We start from the raw sequence: 19508 nt of genomic DNA, 5'->3' as shown, positions 1-19508 counted from the left end.
TACATTGTTCATATATATGTGTTTATATATAAATACTGTATCACTCTGTAAGTTTTGGCTTTTCCATGCAGAAGGGTCCTAGTCTTGTCAAACTTGCTTTGTACTGTACTTACTACAGTTTTCAGCATTTTCAGCTGTGGGTAATCAGCAGTGCAGTATTCTACATGTGGCTGCACCAGGGGTTTGTACAGTGGCTCAATGATGCTTTTTATTTTGAGATTTTTCTTTATTTTTTGCATGCCTTTATAATAATAGCAGTACAAGTAGTAGTCGTACTAGTATTTCTAGTACATCCTATTTGCCTTTTTTTTTTTTTTTTCTAACTTCACTGAGCAGTGAGCTTGTGTCCTTGTAGAACCATCCATGGTGATTCCAGGGTCTCTTTCCTACTTGATGGTAGCTAGTTTCCTGCCTATTGCTGCATAGGTACAACATGGGCTATTTTTCTCCACATGTGTTACTTTTCGCTTAGCAACACTGGTCTTTCCCTGAGATTGCAAACAATGTGGAGATGAAATTTAGTGACCTCCTTTTCTACCTTAATAAATTCCTTCCAAATTAAGGATGAGGAAATAGTCATTTGCCCATGCTATGTATCTGTGAATAGGAGACTTCAGTCTCTCTATACCTGATGAGCCGAGTTCAGTTCTAATTTAAATAGAATCATAGAATGGTAAGTTTGGAAGGGACCTCTGGAGATCATCTAGTCCAACCCTCAGCATAGCTCATACAGGGATTGAACCAGCAACCTTAGCATTAGCAGCACCATGCTCCAATCAACTGAGCTAAACCTGCCCCCTGAAATAGCTATCCACTAGTTTGGGAAGAGTCGCACTAATACTGGTTTTGCTTGTTTTAGTCACTGTTGTTCATCAAGGAAATTTCTTTTGTCTGTTAAATGAGCTCAGGCATCTCTCTTGTGTGCAAGGTATTCAGGTTTTGGAGGTAGCCCTGACTATCTGCTGCAGTCAGTCCCACTACTGTTCCCTAGCAGAGTCTTCTCTTAGCCAAGGGGCTGGGATTTCCTGAGTCATTTCCTGCCAGAGTTCCAAAGTAGTTCAGAAAAGTTCTTCTCAATGCTTCATTAGAGGCTCCTGAGATCATTTAAATTTTATGTATTCGTAGGGGAAGAGCTGAGGAATTACTTTAAATAAAATAAGAAAAGAATACCCTGAAAAAATGTAGGGCCTATTATGCCTTAAAGGGATTGCTTCTTGATTGTTATTTCCTATTTGTAAGGAAATATATCTGCATTATTAGTTAGTAATACGTGAAGACAATACCTTAAAGAACTGTAATATCAGAGTAGGGATTAATTCGTGGTTGAGACTTGCCTCCACTAATCTTAGTTCTCTAAAACATAAACAGGTAAGAAGAATATCCATATTTGCAACTTGTTCATTGCATAGAAGGGCAAAAAGTATTTATGTACCCATTTGAAGTCCTGAGAGACACTGGTATGCTTGCTTACAGTGACACACCTCAAGCACTCTGCGCTAGTAAAGTTGGGAATATTTTGGTGAAGGAAGTACAGTATGGATAAAAACTCTCTTAATGTTTAAGTTCAGACATGGGTGGGATGATTTCTCATCATTTTTATTAAATCAAAGTCACAGAAAAAACAGCATGAATGGACCTCTGCACAGGCTCTGTGTGTGTGTGTGTGTGCGCGCGTGCAGATAAGCAGTGGATTCAGTGACGTGCTGAATGACCTTGACTATTCTGAAGATGGAGATGATGATGGTTTCACATACTCAGCTGTCTGATTTCCTTTCCACTAGCCATAATTAACATTATTCAAGCAACATTAGGAAGAACATAAATATTTCAAAGAAGCTAATTACAGCATCCAAAACATCCTCCAAGCTATTCTTCTAATGAAGAATAGTGCTTTGTTCCTGCAATAGTGTTACATTAATTTCATCAAGCATTTAAACAAAACAAAAGCAGATACAATGCAGAAAGATGCATTTTCTCCTGCATACAAAAATGCTCTGTTACCTGCATTTCTGTGAGTTGCATGTATAAAGTCGATCATTGTAAGCTATCAAAGCTTGTATAAACTGAGATCCAAGTTTGGAGAACTTTGTCAAAATTCACATTGATTTCAGTAGGAATTTTGTGTTGATATAAACTTGCGTTTGGGCTTAATGCATATACGCATTTTTATTAATAGTTACATTGTTCTTCTAGGATATGCTTCGGAAGATTGCACCTGTGGCCAAATCTGTTTACCTTACCCATATATCAGGATATGCAAAACCACATCGATGCTCCTTAAAATTAGGACAAATGCAGAGTCTAAAATGAAAATGTAGTTAATATTGGGCTGGAAGTACTGGAAAACTCTAGTCCTCTAGGATTCAGATAATGTAACTCAGGGCTAGGTTTGCATGTTTAATGATTACTGCTTTTGCTCATTAACAGGAATCAGCTGAAAGCAAAATCTGAGTTTCAGATGAAAGATTAGGGAGCAATACAAATGAAAGCACGGCGAGAAGTATTTTTTTTTTTTTCTGGTAAATGAAACACCAGATTTTTTCTAACTGGAAATTTTTGGCACCATCCTCAAAATCTCTTTTAATATGTTTTATGCAAGTGGGTTCAGCAATTTTTTTCAGAATGCAGTGTTAAAATAGATATCACAAATACAGTTTTGGGCAGGTTTTTTTGGTTCTTGGGCAGTTCTTTCAATTGAAAATAAATTTAGTAAAAGAATTATAATTTTTTTCACTATTGTTAAAATATTCTGTGCACCACTCAGCAGGTGAGGAATGTTTACAGGTATTTAACTCTCAACTTCATAAAATACTATCATTCATTTTATTTCAATATGCATTCAATATTTAACAAAAAGCTATTAGTTAACAAAATATGTAACAAATTAAAACCTTCTTTAGGCCAGCGCTTAGGACACTGATTCATGCATTTGAAGCAAGACAGAAGATCAGGGAGATAGTCTTTGGGGCTGATGACTCCTAATTGAGGATAATGTCCCTTAAATAAATGTCTTCTGTTTTTATTAACCGAAAGCAGAACCAAATGCAGTTCCTTGATTCAGATGGGCTTAGAACAATTCTTTTAATTAATTCGATGTAAATACAGTAGTACATACAAAATACTGACTTGTTAATTTTGGTACTGCTCTGATAACTTGACAGCTATCCAGCAGCATCCGGATTCGTTCTTTCCCCTATGTTGTTATTCTGATGGAGAAGAAAGATCCTGCTGTTACTACCAGAATTTTAGAGCGTCCTACAGGCCTGGTTGGCGGTAACTTTTCAAAGCTTCGATGCCCTCGAAGAGTCCGTGGCGGCGGAGCGCAGTCTGCGGAGCCCATCGCTGCCGGGGGCAGGGGCAAGGCGCGGACAGGAGCGCCGCCGCTGTACGCCGGGGCTGCAGCCGGCGGGGCAGGCGCTCGGCGGCGGGGGCACCCACCTGGGGTCTGGTACCGCCTCGGAGTGTCTCGCAGCGGGCCTCTCTTGGCTGGCTGTGATCGGGCAGTAAGCAGTGCCGGGGAACAGGGCCTGCAGCTGTAACCCAAGCGAGGTGTCGCGCTAAGCGCGGCAGGAGGATTTTAATCCCCGGATGTCGCCACGTTGCCGTGTAGTGTTTCACGACGTGCCCGCGCTCGGGTTCCAGTTACGAAGGTGGTTTCTGTTCGAGCGGCTTGTTGGCGGCGGCGGGGAGTTTCGCTGTGGCGCCTGGCGGGGATGACAGGCCCCGGCAATGGGCAGGGCGAGCGGCAGCCTGGCAAGAGCCCTGGGCGCGGGGACGGGCTGCGGAGGCCGTCCGCAGGCCCATGTTTGGATCGCCGGCGCGAGCGGGGGCACAGCTCGGGCAAAGACTAAGGGCAAGCGGCGCAGTGGAGACGCAGCCCCCGCGCGTCACCTCGCTGCCCGGCGGCAGCCTGAAGCACACGGGAGCCGCAGCCAGGGCCCCGCGCTGCGCCGCTGCCCCGGCGGGCCTCCCCGGCGAGGCTGGCGGTTTCCCAGCCGGCGTGCAGCAGAGGGTAGGGCAAGCCAGGAGCTGCTTGCGCTGGCACCCTGGTGCCCTTAGCAAACATGGGAGCCGGCGGCTGAGTCAGCCCCGCTGCCTGCCGACGATGACGGGGTCTGGCCCTGGGGTGGGTGGCAAGGGGGCTGACGCCTCATTCGTGAGTCAAGCTGATGCCGATCCACGTGTCCGGGAGATTTAAAAAGTTTGGGAAGGGAGAGAGGCATGCCCAGACTGGAGGCAGAGCGGGAGCTGCCATGGCCATGGGAAACTTCTACCACCAGCAGCCCCTCGCGGCAGCTCCACCGCGCAGCCCCGGGAAGGCAGGCGACAGCAGCACAGCGCCAGGGGCCCCGCTGCCGCTGCTCCTCCTCCTCCTCCTCGCCTCCTGCCTGTGTGCTTGCAAAGGTGAGGAGCATCCCCTTCCCCAACCCCGCAGACCCTGCAGTGCAATTGGGAGGGGGGCAACGTGGGCCTGACCTCCCCCCTCACCCGGAGCCTGCCAGCCCCGCAGGGGGCTGCCGGCCGCCGGCCGGACCGCGTCTCCGCGCGCGGCACCCTCACCGCGCCGCGGCTCTCGGCGGCGGGGGCTGCGGCCGGAGCGGTCTGAGCGAGGGGGCTGCCTGCCCGCGCGGGCCGGGCGCCGCGGGGGCCTCCCTGCGAGCTCCCGCCGGCTCACTCCGTCCGGGCGAAGCCCCCGCGCAGCCACTCGGGGAAGCGGCTTGTATCAAAACAGGCTTCATTTTTTACACCGAGTTTGCTTGGTATAAATGCTAACCCAGGGGAGCTGGATGTTCCGCAGAATCAGAGGAGAGTTTAGGTTGGCAGGGATCCTCTCTGCAAGGCAGCTGGTCCAGCCTGAAGCAGTATTTATTACCTTCGGGGTCCGTGGGAGCTGGTGTGCATGCAGGTGTTGAGTGGAAAAAGAGCTTTTTTGTTTTTGTTAGCTTGCTTTAGCGATACAGCTTGATTAGTTTGATTTCGTTTAAAATGTAACTTGTTACACGTGAAAGTTACAGTTTTTGTAACATGCAAGTGCTTGTGAAACAAGCACAGGTAATGGGCATTTTGACAAGATAGACTTTGTTTTCTATTTCCCAATATACATAAGTATATTTTTAATGCTTAAGATTTGTGAAGAATGATTGCAAAACAAGTCCGTGTGCAGGGAGCATGTCTGTTTTCTCACATTTTGTGTGTTTGAGAAGTACTTTCCTCAAGAGTTTTTCTTCTGTTTTGTTTTTAATATCAAGAAGTAGAGAAATTTAAATACAGTGTATTGAATATTCTGCTAAAATTAAATTCTCCAGTTGTGCAAGAGAGGAGCGAAGGAAAAAGAGAGACAGGAAGAGCAGTGAGTACACAGTATTTTATCGCTGCTCTTATAGAAAATATTTCCAGGAGCCCATATAGAGGGAGCAGTGGGGGAAGAAGAGAAGATTTAAGACATGAATCCCAGGTTGAAAAGTTACTGAAAATGTGCATCTAGCATTCTGCTGACTTGGAGGAAGTTGTGTTTTTAGCCGGTGGCAGGCTTGAAGGTGAGGAGGGCAGATGTTAATGGACGGTGTGTGTTCTGTAAGATGATATCCTCTTCCATGTTCCTTTTGGACAGAATTGGCTTTCCTGAATAATATTTTTTTAACAGATATTTTGTGCATCTTACAAGACTGCTTACTGTTTCCCAGTGTGCATAGGGATGCGTGTGTAAATGAATGAAGTCCGAACAGCCTGCAGGAGTGCACTGCTTGGCACTGACAGACGGATAGTCCCAGGTGGGAGCGCAAAATTGATGGGACTGGACATGAAATATGAGTTTTGTGAATAAATGGAGAAGTGTTAAGGAAAGTTATGAGCTGGCAGAATAATTGCATCTCCTCCGTTCAAAAGTTTATGCTCCAAGAAAAGAAAAGAAAAGAAAAGAAAAGAAAAGAGAAAAGAAAAGAAAAGAAAAGAAAAGAAAAGAAAAGAAAAGAAAAGAAAAGAGAAAAAGAAAAGCTGTAATATTCAGGCTTCCTGAGAGCCTGCTGCTCTCAGCTTTACAGGCTATTGGATTTCTTCTGTTTCCCCTGGAAAGTCTTGGGAATCAGGCAACAGCAGCAGCAGTGCTCAGTGACAGGCAGCGATTTCAGGGGAAGGTGTGTTTATCGGAAGCATTGCCCGATTCCACCCTTGGAATAGGGCCTTAAACCAGGCACCAGTCCTGGAGCAATAATCCAATGTGAATGCATTAATTAAGAACATGAAACAAAGCGGAAAAGAATTGTAGCACCTTTTACTTGTGTGGAGTTTCTCCTTGAACTAAAACAAACAACAAAATGTGTTTTCCTGAGCAGATCTAGCGTTGGAGAGCTGCTGTGCACTTCTTCTCTCCTGCTACTTTTCACTGAGAACAGACTAATGCGAGGCTGACTTTTGGTGAAAACAGAGTCATTTCTACTCTGTTTATTGCAAAGAGATGCAAGTGCCCATCTCTGCTGTCACCTTGCAAAGGAACCTGCTGCTGCTGCCGTGATAATGAAGAGTGGGCAGAAACTAGCAGGCAAATATAACAATGTGTGGGGTGGGAGATGCCCTCAGAGCATGGAGCTCTGTACAGACACCAATAAGCGTACTCCAGACTTGCAGGTATTGTATCGTACTCACTATTATTATCTAAATCACTGACATAAGATACTTACAGAAATTACCTGTGCTGTACAGTATTGATAAGCCCTGTTTGTGCTTCCAGGTGCACCGATGCCATCCCAAGCGCTACAGGCAGATCAGGATTTGCAGCAGTGGAAAGAGGTGAGCATGACAGGCAGGCGGGCTGGCTCAGCCCTTTGCTCTCGGGGTGACGGCTGGTAGCGATTCTTGCAGTTTATTGCGAGCAGGCCAGGGACACAAGGCTAAAACACACATGCCTCAGGCCTCAGCTGCTGTGGGGGATACCACTGTTTCTTCTGTGCCCATCCTTGCTCTCACGCCTCGCTCTCCCGCTTTTTACTGCTGATCGCTCTTCTAGCTTCCATTCCCTTCTTTTAAACTTACATACATTTGATCTGATGTGCTTTAACGTGGGTTCTTCCATGCCCTTTTGGAAGAGATGGAGCAGCAGGACATAACACTTAGAGAGGGCTAGCCTGGAACATGCCACTATCCTGTTGTTGTCGTCTTGAAGGACTGTGTTAACATTTAATTCTGTGGCTTCTGATAACATTAGAATGCAAGCAACTCAGCAAGGAAAGAACTGGGTACGGATATGCAGAGTAAATTTCCTGCTGTTGGTGCCTTTCCAGGACACACTTCCCTTATTGACAGCTCCCCCTATTTCATCTCAGGATTATTGACTCTAACACTAACATACTCACAGATGGGCACCTGCGCAAGCCTTGAGGATATTTCTGTCCTGGGAGAGAAGTGATCTCTTGGGAAGTAAGATCCTAATAGCTAGAAGAGTTTATGAAAATGAGTTATTTAAATTCTGGATTAAAAGATGCTGTTTTATACATTTCTGCATTTACTCTTTCATTTGCTTTTGTAATACAAGATTGCTCCAACAGTCGCTAGGGGCAAAGGCAAAGTTCCTTTTTTCAGTGGATGAAGAAGTATGCATAAAATACTAAATTCCTTATGGAATTGTGTAACGTAAACAGTATGAAACTTTATTACAGCAAGAATAATGCATAACTGGAGAGAAACTAAGAACTAAGTAAAGAGAATTAGATGCAGGGTTATATACTCCAAATCAGTCTGAATTATACTAGTTTACCAGATTTTCTCAGAATGAAAAGAATAATTTTTGTTCTTGATTTTTACTTTATTGGTTGATTATTCTGGTTATGAAATTAAACCTGAAATTAAATAAATATTTTCCAGGAATGATTCTGAGTTTATAAATATGTGAACTTTGTAAGTACAGTGCTCCTTTACTGTTTCCCCACACCAATTCATGCCTCTATTCTATGTAACCAACCCCAAAACCAAACCAACAAGCAACTCACAAGCTCAAAAGCTGTCATCCTCATGCCACCTTTCTGAAGCAGGAGAGGAAATTAATGAGAAGATGCATCAAGGATAATAGGATTTTTTTTAAAAAATCAAAATCTTAGAATAAAAAAGAAAAAAACAATTGTCAAGTCCTGAAACTATGACTTTTCCTCAGCCCTTTCCTTTTATGTGCAGGTTTTAGCTAAGAGATCCTCTGCTTTGCACTGTGTTGACCACAATGCAGTCTCTGCCTTGCCCTGCTCTTGAGTTACAGTAGTTCTCTAGTAGTCACTTCCAACTGCAGAATAGACAAACAAACAAAAAACAAACAAACCCTCACCAAGAAGGAATAATAGATTTTTAACTTGGGCTTCCAGAATGATTTTAGCTTAATTTATTTCATTCAATACTGATTTCTCCATTTACATACTCACTCCCTGAAATCTCAGTAGTGAAGCTGAAGTCACATTCCCAGAGAGAAGCAAATGTAAGATCAAGGCAAAAGAGCAAGGGGGGGATGTGTTACCAACAAAAACTATTTGCAAGGGGAATCCTGTGTGCTATTAGCTTTCCCACTCCCTGCTAATGCTTTCTCATAGATTGTCCCTAGAGAAATGAATCATCTCTACTCTTGAAGTACACAGATATGCATTATTTGTTTATTGCTTTTTTTCATTTAATGTTTTCTTCATTTAAAAAATGCTGTTTAGGGCTTTTTATCTATAATAAAGTTAAAGGATTCATTGTATTGCTCACTTTTCATTTGAAAAAAAAAACATTTTTGATGCAGTCTGTGAACAATATAAAAAGTGGCAAAGCTATTTGGCATCTGAACTAACAGTATCAAATATTTAATGAAAAAAATGGTGCTAATGTGGGTTGCTATTGATACAACTTTAAAATTATATAATAAAAAGTTAAACCTTTTAAAATTATTATTAGATTTTGTAGCTCCAGCTGGAGTACTGGAGACTTTCTCTTCCTTATGGAATACTTTGAACTTTCAGCACTGGTAAAATAACTTCCATGAATTCCACTTTTCCCCCTATTTCTTTTCCCTTCCTGATTAATAGCTGCACTGAGAATGTTTCTTAGTCTGGGATTCTTTCAGCCTGGAAAAGAGACAATGGAAAGAGGATCTGATTAAGGTCTATACAAGGTCATGAATGGTAGAGAGGGTGGGTAGGGATTAATTATTAATTGCTTCTTCCAAGACAAGACTGCAATAGTACTGAATAGTACTGAATGAAGCTATCTTTGAAAAGACTGATCAAGACAAAGCGGTGGTGTTTCATGCAGTGCTTAGGAAATCCTTACCGTGGGATGTTGGGGATGTTAACAGTTTACAAGGGTTCAGAGAGAGCTTGGCCTAATTCACAGAACAGGATCCATGGAGCTTTATTATGAAAGAACGACTTCTGACTCAAAGTTTGTACTCTCCAGCTACCACCAATCTGGAGCTCACAAGTTTTACTAGATAGCTGATTTCTTCTTACGCTTTTCCCTGGGTGCCCATGTTTGGTCCTTTTTTGGAGGTAAGATGCAGAACTAAACGGACATTTGTTCTGCCCCTGATGAAATGACTGAGGGGGGGTTGGAGTTTCTTGGGTTGCTCTATGGGGGGAGTTGTTTTTTGTTTTCATGTCTATATGTGTCACTTCCATTCTATTCTATACTGATGAATCCAAGCTCAAAGGCAGTCACTTTTTCAACAGCGTTTTTTGATCTGAGTTCAGGTTCTTTGAAATATACTGAATACATCTCTTATTAGCCTTGTGATTTGGGATCCATCTCCTGTAAACAAGACCTTGTACGGCTTTTCATATGTCAATGAAATCAGTGGAAACCTTGGAGACTGGCTGGTTGATGACTCACACAAATGGACTGGCATGTGTAAGAGCTGCTGGCACATACTTTAATTGCTCAGGAGAGATGTGTGTTATACACCTGCAGGGATGTTGAAGTTCAGTCAGAAGAGCAATATTTGAGGACTGTGAACATTGAACCACTTAGTACTGCCATTTTCTTTGCAGTTTTATACAACCCAAAGATACCACAGAAGATATCTATGTTCATAGTCCATGCCTCCAAAGCTTACAATCTTCATTTAAATTGTGAGTCTGCCTGAGAAGTTTATAAACAGAAGGAACATTAGTGGTATTTCAGAATAATGGATACAGGTAAATATGTGGTTGTTGAGATTAAGTAAGTGTAAATTTGTTCATTCAGTTAAGGGCGATTGTTTTTCTTGAATTTCAGGACTGTCCCTATATGAATTCCCTATGGTGGTAAGCTTGCCATGCCTTTGGTTGCACTGAACTGTTCTGAAAATGTATACATTTCATATGTTTATATTAATCTGACTTCTTAAAGAGTACTATGTGAACTTTTACAGATAGATGATGCATGTTCTGCCTACTTGACTACAGATTCTCAGCCTCAGGTGAGTCACCTTATATAGAAGTTACTTTATTTTTGGTATTATTTACTAAATGCAGTAGGAGTGGAAGTGTGATGCCTGAGTTCATCTTTTCTTTGCATTAGGCATCCAGTGCACTGGAAGAACTTTGCTTTTTGGTCATGGGATTTCTCCAGAAACCACAGGTAATGCACATGAAAAGCTACTTAATATAAGCATGCTCACTCAGTGTGCCAGTGTCTACAATGAATTCAGAAGACACGTCTGAACTGTTTGAAGTAATAGTATCAATTCTTCCACCAAAATGCTGCATGTCCTAATCTAACACCCATTGAAGACTGCTGTGAAATTCCAGTGTTTGGAGAATAAGCTCCAGCTTGGATACAAGGTTTCAGGTGTTTATATTGCTCTAGATGAGAAAAATTATGCAGTTGTCTGTAGAGAAACAATTTTACTTAGGAGAATCTGCTGCTGCCAACACTTTTTTTTGCTAGAACTGGGGCTTCAGCTCATGGTGAAAAATAAAAACGCAGATTCTAGATAGGACAAAACATTACGCACATCTCTTTTGACAGTGGGAAGGAGAGAATGGCACAATCATGGCAACCAACTCTTCTAGTAACCAGTGGCCTCTACAGGGGCTGAAAAGAACATTCACATTGATAAGCAAAGATATAGAATACACTTGCCAAGAAAGGACAATATTCCAAGCCACTACTGAAAAGTTTATAATGTAATTAAAACTACCCATTGCTTTTTTTTTTTTTTTTTTTAACAAATAAAAGCCTTTCTACCAACTATTATTCCCACAGGGTTTGGATGAAAAAGACTACACCAAAAGGGTAAGATTTCTGTTAATTTTTTTTTTTGGTCACACTAAATTGTCGAGAAAATCATAACCTCCTTGCCCTGTATTATAGTAAAACCCCACTTTTAATTTTTTTGAACAGTTCTTATTTCATTATTCTAAGACCCATGACGCGGGCAACTCAGACATCATGGTAAGTTGCATAGCACCTCATTGTGAGTACGTGCGTGCTTGTATTTAAAAACAAGATAATGTTCCTTTTTGTAACAGTCTCTCCAACTGGATAGCAAGCTCACAACTGAGAGTTTTTTGTTTGAAATATAGAATATGCTTTAATAACATGGCAAAGGATCATCAACATTGTACATATATGCAAATGGAAAACTACTAAATATTTGTCACAACTGCATCTTAAGTTTCAACATGAAAGAATAAGATCACATGCTTATTTCTGGTATGTTATGAGCATAACATGCAGTGGAACAATGCTGACTTATGCCAGGTGAGAACCTGGCCTTAAATATTAAGAATTATTAATGCATTGTATTAATTATTAGTAGCAGTCATAAATATATGTTAGACAGAGTATTATATGAGTCTAATTAAGATTTCAGATTTTATTACAGATGAGAAGTACCAATTTTTTAAGTAACCTAAATTTTTTGCTATAAAAATATTCTCATAAGCTAAAAAAAAAAGTGATCTACTCTTGAAGTATAATTATATATTCATGTACATCTTTTTTTTATGTGTACCTATGATGTTGAGGAAGTTAAGCATATTTGTATTTTCTCATTTCTTAACAACCATTCTGATATGTTAATGTCCATTATTGCCTTGTTTTTATGTTTCTTCAGAAATATGCTATATATTTCCTAGAGAGTGATACTGTTTTCTAGGCTTCCGGTGAATACTGTGGATGCTGTAGTCAGGATTTTCATGATAGAGCTGCTCTGGAGCTTTTAATGGTAATCAGGGCACAGTGAAATAAGCCATCTCTGCTCCTGTTGAAGCAGTTACTGCCTCCCTCTTCCTCCCCACCCTGAAGACCTTTGCCCCTGCCCACCCCCAGAGGTTGCTGCTTTCTCACTTACGGTTTAGCTGTTCAGGTGACTCTTTTCTAGCCCAGGTCTGGGACGTACTAACATAGGTGAGCGACCTCCTTCTTCGCTGCATTCTCCCCTCTCCCCTGGCTGCAGGGCAGAGCCTGTGTGGCAGCTGGCCGCCCTCTTTCGCTCATGTACGCAGCATCGGATACCTTAGGCATACCGTGCAAGATTCACTGCAAGGAGGCAAATTCATTTGCCTATGAAATGTGTTATCACTTTGGTAATGCTAGTGATTCCATAAATTATATTTCTCTTTGTTGTCTTTTTGTGCAAGAAGTATTGTAAAAAAATGCACTATATTTTTTAATTATGAAAAACTTCATCAGCAAAAGGTTTAAATTGGTTGGAGGAGTGTGGGTATGTCTACTTTATTTCCCAGTGTGGACCTCAGTCCACAAGCCCCCAGGTTCTTGTTGCCAGTCACTGCATGGGGACTTATGCTGCACCCGACAGCACTGCGCTGTGCCAGGCTGTGTGCGAGCATACAGAGTCTTGTGCAGCACAGGGGATGTCAGGACTGGAGCTTGTCTAATAGGCAGAGTGACCAGTGCCATGGTTACAAAATTTACTTGAGAATAGTTCTCCTCTGTAAACTATTTTCTAGCAAAACACATTTTTTTTGCTGTGATTTATATTATTTTCAAATAAATAATAAAAAATCAAATAAAAAATTCTTCAGTACAAAGGAGATTAAAGCTGCTAATTTCTGTAGCAGATAATCATAGAAAAGTTAGTAGAAGTTGTGTAGGAAAATGTTTTCTGTAGTGCTCACAAAGGATGACTAAAGTTTGAATAATTACAATTACCTAGACAAGTCTGTGAATTGTTCTGAACTTTCAACACATAAAGGTGAGGATGCACAGCTCTTCCCTCCATCACTGTGTGCATCACATTCATAGTGTAAATATAAATGTTGGTACCTTTGTGTTGTCAATTCAGAGTGTTCAAAAAATTAGTTTCTCAATTAACATCTTCAGTTCTTTTTTGGTGCATGTTTGGTCTGCAAACCAGTATTGTGGGAAGAGATCGTAAGGTCAGAATTTCATTGTTGCTCATGTGTCTGTGTTCATGTCCTCTCAGTCGTCTGTCCTGCATCCTTTGCTGCAACTTGTTCCCCAACTTAATGAGAGAAGATTGAAGAGATACAAAGCGGACGTATGTAAGCTTAAACTATGCATGCTTGCATTCTCACATTTTGTGATTCATTAGCTCTTATAAAAACGTCATTTTAGAACCTTTCTGCTCATAACATTTTTAGTTTCAAGATTTAATATCACACTAGTGTACCTCCATTAGAAATATGAAATTTTTAACTTCTTTAATCAGTGAAAAATAATCCTGCTGATATTAAACATACACAAAAGGAAAACTAAAATAATGTATGCCTAACATAGAGTGGCAGAACAGAGAGCCTATAAATCAAAGTGGATCTAGTAGCTGATCTATAAAAAGAAAAGTACTTTCAAATTTAGCTGTACCATTATATTGCAGTCGAGTTATTTTTTTCTAGGGGTTCTCTTTTTTTCCTATTTAGAATTCAAAACGTATCAATTCATTAAAAACATATGATTTATGACTTACAATATTAAGAATTTCCAAGTAATTTAAAGACAATATTATCATTTAACTTAAGGTGCAGGTAAGAAAGTTCTGTCTTTGTTACAATTTTTGCACGAGGTTTAACTGAGAATATAATGGCAGAGAAATGACATATTTGAGAATATAATGACATCTTTTTTCTGACATCTTTTAAAATTGCTTTAACTACATTATTATTGGGTTCAGCATCAGCAGAAACAAAACATGAGAAAAGGAATCTATCTTCTCACTTCAAGTAGCATGAGCTGAGAGTAACTTTTATTTAAAGGCTTATATATTAGAGTAAAATAACTAAATAACAGGGGAACTTCTCTTATTTTGGAGTTTTCAGTCTGGGATTAAAGTGAGCACTCACTGGCTGCTTTGCAGATGGAAGAGCAATAGTAAATTTGAATTTAAGATATTTTTCTAATATACAAGGTAGACATATTATTTGGGCCCTATCTTAAGAGGGGCATGTTGCATTGTGGAGGATATGTTCTTCTTTTCAGCCATATGCATAGGATTCAGAAAGAAAATACTGTTGTTTTTAAATTGTTTCTGGCCATTTTCTTACTTTGTAAAATATTGGCTCTCATTTTGATATTTGATAACGTACATGCATGCAAAGTTCAATAGTTTTTTTGCCTCTTTTTAAGAACTGTATCAGAAAGTCATGCTGTTGTGAAAATACACATAGCAGCATTAACCATTTTGTATGAAATACAATTCTATTTTTGATCACTCATTAAATAGAACTATGTTATTTTGTTTGTTTGGAAAACTAATTACTTGAGAATCTTTTTTTTTCATAATTTTTTCATTCATTCTTAATTTGTCTACTTGCCAGTATGTTCTGGAAAATACTTCAAACAGCTAAATATGCTTTATCACTTATGCTTACTCCCAAAAATTCATAATGTTTATTACCAATAGCTTTTCTCCTACAATGTTTTGACTCTAAGAACTTCTGTCTCATATGCTTTTCTCCCATGAGATCTCAGGAAATTATGTGAAGTTATATTAAAAAAAAAATCCATATCCACAGTTGGTTCATTGTCTTGTAGCAAGAAAAAAAAATAAAAACAACTTTGAAGAAATCAAAGTTCTTTCAGCCACAGATTTTGATATATTGAATTGCCTGACAGTCCCATCTTGTTAAATCTCATATAACAAATTAGTAAGGTAAATTAAGGAGTAATTCCAACTGGATCAGGAAACACTTCAGATTTTCATACTGAGGAAAACTTTGCATAGATACAGCAGAGCACTATCACATAAGAAAAGTAGTGTAGATATGTATGTACATAAAGCTGTCTTTCACTAAACATGACTGACATTTCTTATTGTAAAAATGTGATTTCAGTTACTTAACACTTTCCCATATTCCAACAATTTAATCTTAAAAAAAAAGCATCTTTCTCAGGTTTCTTTAGCCCCTGAGGTTCAGCTAAGGCTGAATGAATTTTTAAAAACGCATTTTTTTTCATATTTTAATAATGATACGGAGAAAAAAAACTCATCAAAACCCATTAGAATTTATGCAGAGACTTATGTTTCAATATTAGTGTAGCACATATTACAGTAGCACAGAGTAAAATCTCAGGAAGAGCCCTGCCAGTGGAAAAGTGAAATTGTGAGTTGAGTTTTGGAGGATCAGGAAAAATTAGGTTACTGAAAATAAAAGCTGGAAGGAAGGTAGGGATATGGCTGTCATGAATGGGTCAGGAAGAGAGACTCAGGTTATATGAGGAATAAGTAAGGACAGGGAGAACTAGTGGACAAGGCAAAAGAGGAAACAGTTGTCCTTAATCTGACATTTCCTAACATCTGAGTGTGTGATTTAGATTCTAAATGGTATATAACAGTTGAACATGGTTTAAGGACAATGATTTGTTTTGTAAATTCTTTACTATGCCTAGCAAAGGTTTCTAGTCCAGGCTGATCTTTGAAGGGAAAAATATTCTTGTTTAGTAATTCTCAGTCCTGTTGCTTCCTTCAATGTTTTGCAGTCCGTTTCTTGTGGACCACTGCTAGACTTAAGATATAAGAAAACTCACTAAATAAAACAATGCCTTTTATCCCCCAGAAATTAACATGCAGGCAGACAGAGAGAGTGGTGGAAGTAATGCAAGTAGTAAATCAGATTCAAAGCTTAGACAAACTTTTATTTGATTGTAAATATGAGCCACTGTGGTGACAGATGCATATTTGATTATTTTTCAATATGGTTAAGTGCTTCTCCCTTTTTTCAACAAAATTAGGTGGACTATTGATTAAAATGAAAAGCTGATACATGGCATTTTTTTTTTTAATGCTTAATGACAGAGTTTCAAACGAAATAAAAATCTCTGTATTTGCTACACATAGTCAGACTAATCCCATTATTACACTGAGTGTAAGGGATTATGGTTTTCTTTCAGCATGTTCTTATGTACAGGACACAGGAGACAACCTTTCTGAGTGGAAGGCTGCTGAGTCTGCAGTGGACTGTATTCTTGGTTTTCTTCATGTGGCTGAGGAGGAGCAGGGTAACATGGAGCCAGAGATCCCCAGAAGCACTTGCAGCCAAACTGAAAAATAAATAAATAAATAAATAAAAAGGAAAGAAAACTCATAGGCATATAATTAGTTTGTCTAGAAAAATATCATGACATGGATTTCTGTATAGCAATGTAGTGCCTACACATACACCTAACTCAGAAAACAATAGGGGACAAGACTTTTGCAATTTTTTTCCCATTTTTGAAACAGCCTTTACTGTGTATCATCATGCTGACTTCTACAGCAATCTTAAATTGCTGTAGCAATTTAAGGAACAATTTAGGGATTCAGGAAACACTTCATATTTTCATAATGAGGAAAACTTTGCATAGATGCAGCACAGCACTATTGTGCTACAGCAATCTTATTTGTGACAAAACTGTGTAAAAACTAATGGCAGATTTTGCCAGGTTTGGTTAATAGGACTATCAGTGACAAAACCTGGCTATGTATAAGATCTTAAGGAGTTCATACATCTACTCATGAAGCAACTCAAACAACAGTTCCCACAAGAACTAAAATTGTTATAAAAATTTTAATCCATTACACACCTGAAACAAAAATACAGGATAAAAGTTAGCTTCTGTGATGTCATTGACTTCAACTGCATTTATGCTCCTGGAGCTAAGCAATGACAGAAAATTCCCCTGTAATTGCTCTTTATGCTTTTAAATGAACATACCTGTCAAGTAAGAATGGGAAGGAAAGTATAAATGCCAGGGCATAAAATTATTATATGTGAAAACACAGTGTTTTTTATATCCAACAAAGTCTTTCTGCTAGAATACTTTAATATTCTGAGCTTACTTCCACTGAGGTTGACGACGTAATTAGTGGGAATTTTATTCATTGTCTGTATTAACAGACAACAACCTAAAAGCAAGAGCCTACTTACCATTTTACAACAGATTTCTGCCTCTTTGTGACAGTTTTTAGTTAACCGTTTCTCACCCAAGTTCAAAAGAGAAACTTTTGGTAATATTTTTCCTATAATAATAATACCAGGCTCTATAGAGTCTATCAGTCAGATTATATAAGTGACTGCAGGTTTATATTTTAAGAGGTTCACAATATTTATAACTGAAGTCACAAATAAAATTTAATACATTAATTCTGTTTAAGAGCTGCCAAACTATCCTATGAAATAAAATCCAAAAGCTTAATTTTTACATCAAAGAAACATCAAGATTCATACTCTTTACAGAGTACAGATCCTTAGGAGAAGAAAAATAGTAGCTATCTAACATAAAGCTTAAACATACACTAATATTGACATAGGACTAAGAAAAAAAGTATTTTTAGGACAATATTTGCAAACATTTCTTCCAAAGGAAATAAATAGGACCCTCAAATGCTAGAGTGATTTTGAATGAACCCAAAGCAGGCTAATATAACTCTTCGGCTAAAGACAAATATTTTATTAAGTGTATTTATAAAAGGTATCATATTTTTGTTAGATTTTTATATTAGAAGCGAATATATGATCATGTGTTTCCGTACTCATCTTTTCTTTTAAATAGCTAATTTTTAAAGGCCTTTAATCTTTCTATTTATAGTCATAATTATTAATACATAGAAATAATAACACTTAGAACACTTATGCAGAATGCATAATACTAAAGACATTTACAAAATGCTAGCATCTTCTGAAATCTATTTCCTTTGCAGATCCTTCTTTGATATTTCTGCAACCATCTTATTTATTATCTTAATTACATCTTTGAAAGTCATCCACATGATTCTTACCATATTTATTTATATGACAGATTTCTGCATGTTTTAGTACAAAAGTTTAAAATTCTTCATAAATGTTATTGCTGATGATCATATCAGTTGATAAGAAAATTAAGAAAATAATTGCTTGAACAATCTGCCATCTAATGACAATAATAAAAATAACGCAAGTATTCTCTAACTGTAGAAAGCTAAAAATTCTATCTTTCCAAGAAACTCTGTTGGATAGGGTAATAAGGGAACCACACAGGCAAACTTTGAAGCCAGATGAGGATCAAAGCAACTCTGCCTGAGATCTGCAGAGGAACACTGATCCGCTGAAGAAGCCCCCATGCTCCTGCTGGCTGCCTGTCTTCAGTTGGACTCTCTGACTCTGTGTCACAGAACACACTTCAGGAGGAGTTCATTTGCTACTGATTATTTTTTGCTTATGTTGGAAAGAAAGTCAGAACCTGCTGTACCTAAACACACCTACATCTCTCCCTGACCAGGGAAGGAATTTAAAAGGTGGAAGAATGAAGAAGGAAACATAATGTATTAAATCTATTCTTTCTTCCTAATTTGTACTGACACAGATTTTGTCACAAATTTGTTTCCTCTTGAGCTCCACCTTCACTGCTATAAATATGATCTAAAGATAGGAGAAGCAAGGCCTTTTTGTTAAGAAAATAGATCTAAGAGATTGAACAAGATAGTTTTTAGAAGGCAATCAGTAAAACAAATTTTTAAATAAACATACTTCATGTATACATATATTTCTGTCTTTGTACGTATATGTAGGTTTGTGAATAGACATGCACATACACTACAGCATATGTTAGTTATTTTTTAATTTCTCCAAACACTAGAAAGTTTAGAAGGAAAGGTGTTAAGATGAAGACAGATTTTAGCTTTAGCTGCCTTTTAATACCAACCACTTGACATGAAATCAAATAGGGAAACTGCTTAATGATCTTTGAGAGGTGTCTGGCTGTAAGTAGAGAATGACATATTAACATGTTTAAAGTCTATAAAATAAATCAGAATTCTATATTACTAATTGTACTCCTGATTCATTTTATGTTCTAGAATAATTTCCTTAACTTGCAACAGCTGCCTATTTTATTTCTAAGTTTTTTTTTTACTTCATACCTTGTATAAAGAAAGAAAAACACTGAAATAGTGAGTGTAAGACACTCAATTGAATCATCTGAGAAGACATAAAAACAGCAATGTACAAAACCCAGTAGCACACAAATTTTTAATCTTTTCAAATAAAAAACTATAGTATTGAATAAGTTATAGATATGAGGGTGGGTATTTCAAACCTAGGTAATGCTAGAAGAAGGCAGGCAATTTAAATAAAAAT

General features: G+C 38.8%; 1 protein-coding gene across 6 annotated transcripts in view; it reads left to right on the top strand.

Annotated features, from left to right (window-relative positions):
* The window catches only part of NMU (neuromedin U), an 81139-nt gene that overhangs the window by 57880 nt on the left and 3751 nt on the right, over positions 1-19508 (top strand). For 3 of the 6 annotated variants that reach the window (XM_062575588.1, XM_062575589.1, XM_062575587.1), the window contains exons 10-15: positions 6728-6786; positions 10364-10411; positions 10513-10572; positions 11200-11229; positions 11338-11388; positions 13385-13459. In XM_062575588.1, the coding sequence (XP_062431572.1) occupies positions 6728-6786; positions 10364-10411; positions 10513-10572; positions 11200-11229; positions 11338-11388; positions 13385-13459 (323 nt within the window). Of the gene's footprint in view, positions 1-3929; positions 4405-6727; positions 6787-10055; positions 10149-10197; positions 10257-10363; positions 10412-10512; positions 10573-11199; positions 11230-11337; positions 11389-13384; positions 13460-19508 lie in introns of those variants that run through there. The other 3 variants (XM_062575586.1, XM_062575590.1, XM_062575591.1) reach the window with 3 other exon arrangements.

The sequence above is a fragment of the Rhea pennata genome, chromosome 4 (genome assembly GCF_028389875.1).
Source record: "Rhea pennata isolate bPtePen1 chromosome 4, bPtePen1.pri, whole genome shotgun sequence".
Lineage (NCBI taxonomy): Eukaryota > Metazoa > Chordata > Aves > Rheiformes > Rheidae > Rhea > Rhea pennata.
Note: the sequence above shows the minus strand (reverse complement) of the source record. Positions and strands in the feature narration are given on the sequence as shown.